Source organism: Egretta garzetta, unplaced genomic scaffold (assembly GCF_000687185.1).
Source record: "Egretta garzetta isolate BGI_Z169 unplaced genomic scaffold, ASM68718v1 scaffold44, whole genome shotgun sequence".
Classification (NCBI taxonomy): domain Eukaryota; kingdom Metazoa; phylum Chordata; class Aves; order Pelecaniformes; family Ardeidae; genus Egretta; species Egretta garzetta.
The window spans coordinates 18452-20219 of NW_009259490.1; the positions used below are offsets into that span (position 1 = coordinate 18452).

Here is a 1768-nt window from a genome sequence, read left to right on the forward strand (position 1 = left end):
TTGGGGCAAACCCCTCCAGTGAGGGGAGCACGGCTGTGTGCCACCCGGCAGAGGCACGGCAGGGACACCATGGTGCCAAGCAGCATCCGAAGCTTTGCGCCTCTTACCGTTCCCAGAAGGCACTGAGACTCCTGAATAGCACCGTAGCATCCCAGGAACCCCACAAACATCATGACGGCTCCGACCGCGATCAGGATGTAGATTCCTGCGAGCAAGAGCGAGAGGCAAAGGTGTTACTGCAGAGCCTCGTGCGGCAGCGCCCTCGCGCCTGGCCGGGCATGCTGGCTCCCCCGGGTACCCTCGTGCCTGGCCGGGCTTGTTGGCTCCCCGGGGTGGCTAATTAGGGGTGTGCAGGACTAAGGGCTAGGAGATATGAGCAGAAGTAGCTGCAGACTCAGCAGAACAACACAACACACACGAGTCAGATCTCAAAGTGTTTGAAGCTAGTCACACCGACTCTTAGAAGCCCCATCACCCCCAAAATCAGGGGGAATGCAGGGAGCTCCAGCAGCAGAGGACGCAGCAGGCAAGACAAAGGCGTTACAGCGTCCTCAGAGCTGCTGTATGGGAGCTCCTATGGCATCCATACTGTTGGAAATATTTAAGCTGAGGAGATGAAAATTATTGGTTAGCATATCTTTTAAAATAAACAATAAGGCATAGGGTTTATTTATATTAAACATCATACAAATATTTATCAGGCTAACATTTTAAAGGCAGACGAGCCACGAAACTAAGGGAAAAAGCACTGCTTGAGCACCTCATTTAATATAATCTGGCTTTGGTTTGTTACAGGTTCTTCTGTGAGAGGGGAAGGCTTATTAAACTTCCACAGCCAACTTGCTCCGTAAGTAGTTCAAAGCTTGGAAAATAGGCATCAGGGAGGGGGCGGACGGGACACACACACTCTGAAAACAGAGGAATGAAATTTCTTCAGCTGGGAAACAAGAGCTCAGCTCAAGGCTTGGGTCTGCTGCCACCAGTAATCACCATGGTCTCAGCAGCCATGAGCCTGGTGAGACCGTGGCGATTAACCCAGCCAAATGCCACCAGCTCACTTCAGTTTGCTTCTTTTTCCAAACCCACAGCTTTCTCCTGAGGTATCCCATATATTTAGTGCATTTTTGGTTAACTAATATTCTCAAGTATCGTGGATTCACTTTGTAAGTGAATCCTGCTTTCCATGCAAAAGCAGTTTAACACGTGCAAAAAATAATCAAATAATTACAAATGATGCAAGACCGCAGTCACCTTTTTTAACTGATGGTGGGGGGGGGGGGAAATCAGGATGAGAATAAATGTACACGGGGCATCCAAAAGGCAAGAGCAATACAGCACATCTTGCTAGTGCTTGGGAGACACATCCCTTCAATTAAACACTTTCTTTTGCTACGAGTCAAAATGTTTTTATAGTTATTTTATATTATATATTTTATAGTTATATATATAATATATATTTTATAGTTATTAATCAGCCTGTCAACCCCTGCTCAGGAACAGCACTAACATATAAACAGCCCTTGAGATTAAAACTGCCTGTATGTGACCGTTGTGTTGAAGGTTTTTCTTATCGTTGTAGCTTTTAAACAATCTTCTGGTAATTAAAGTGCAAAGTCTAAAGGGCACGCACTGGGAGCAGAATTAAGCCAAGTTAAACCCTTCTCTAAAAAACCAGATACATAAAAACAGCCTCGGCTGGTTTAAAAGCCCCTTACAGACACCTCAAACTTGGGAAAGGCTCAGCTTTGGCTCCTACTCCTTCCCTCTT

The 1768-nt window shown here is 46.3% G+C and overlaps 1 protein-coding gene across 1 annotated transcript in view; it reads right to left on the bottom strand.

Annotated features, from left to right (window-relative positions):
• The window catches only part of CD81 (CD81 molecule), a 24996-nt gene that overhangs the window by 11846 nt on the left and 11382 nt on the right, over positions 1-1768 (bottom strand). The window contains exon 2 of the mRNA XM_035892852.1: positions 108-205. Within this exon, the coding sequence (XP_035748745.1) occupies positions 108-173 (66 nt within the window). The 5' untranslated portion in view covers positions 174-205. The remainder of the gene's footprint in view (positions 1-107; positions 206-1768) is intronic.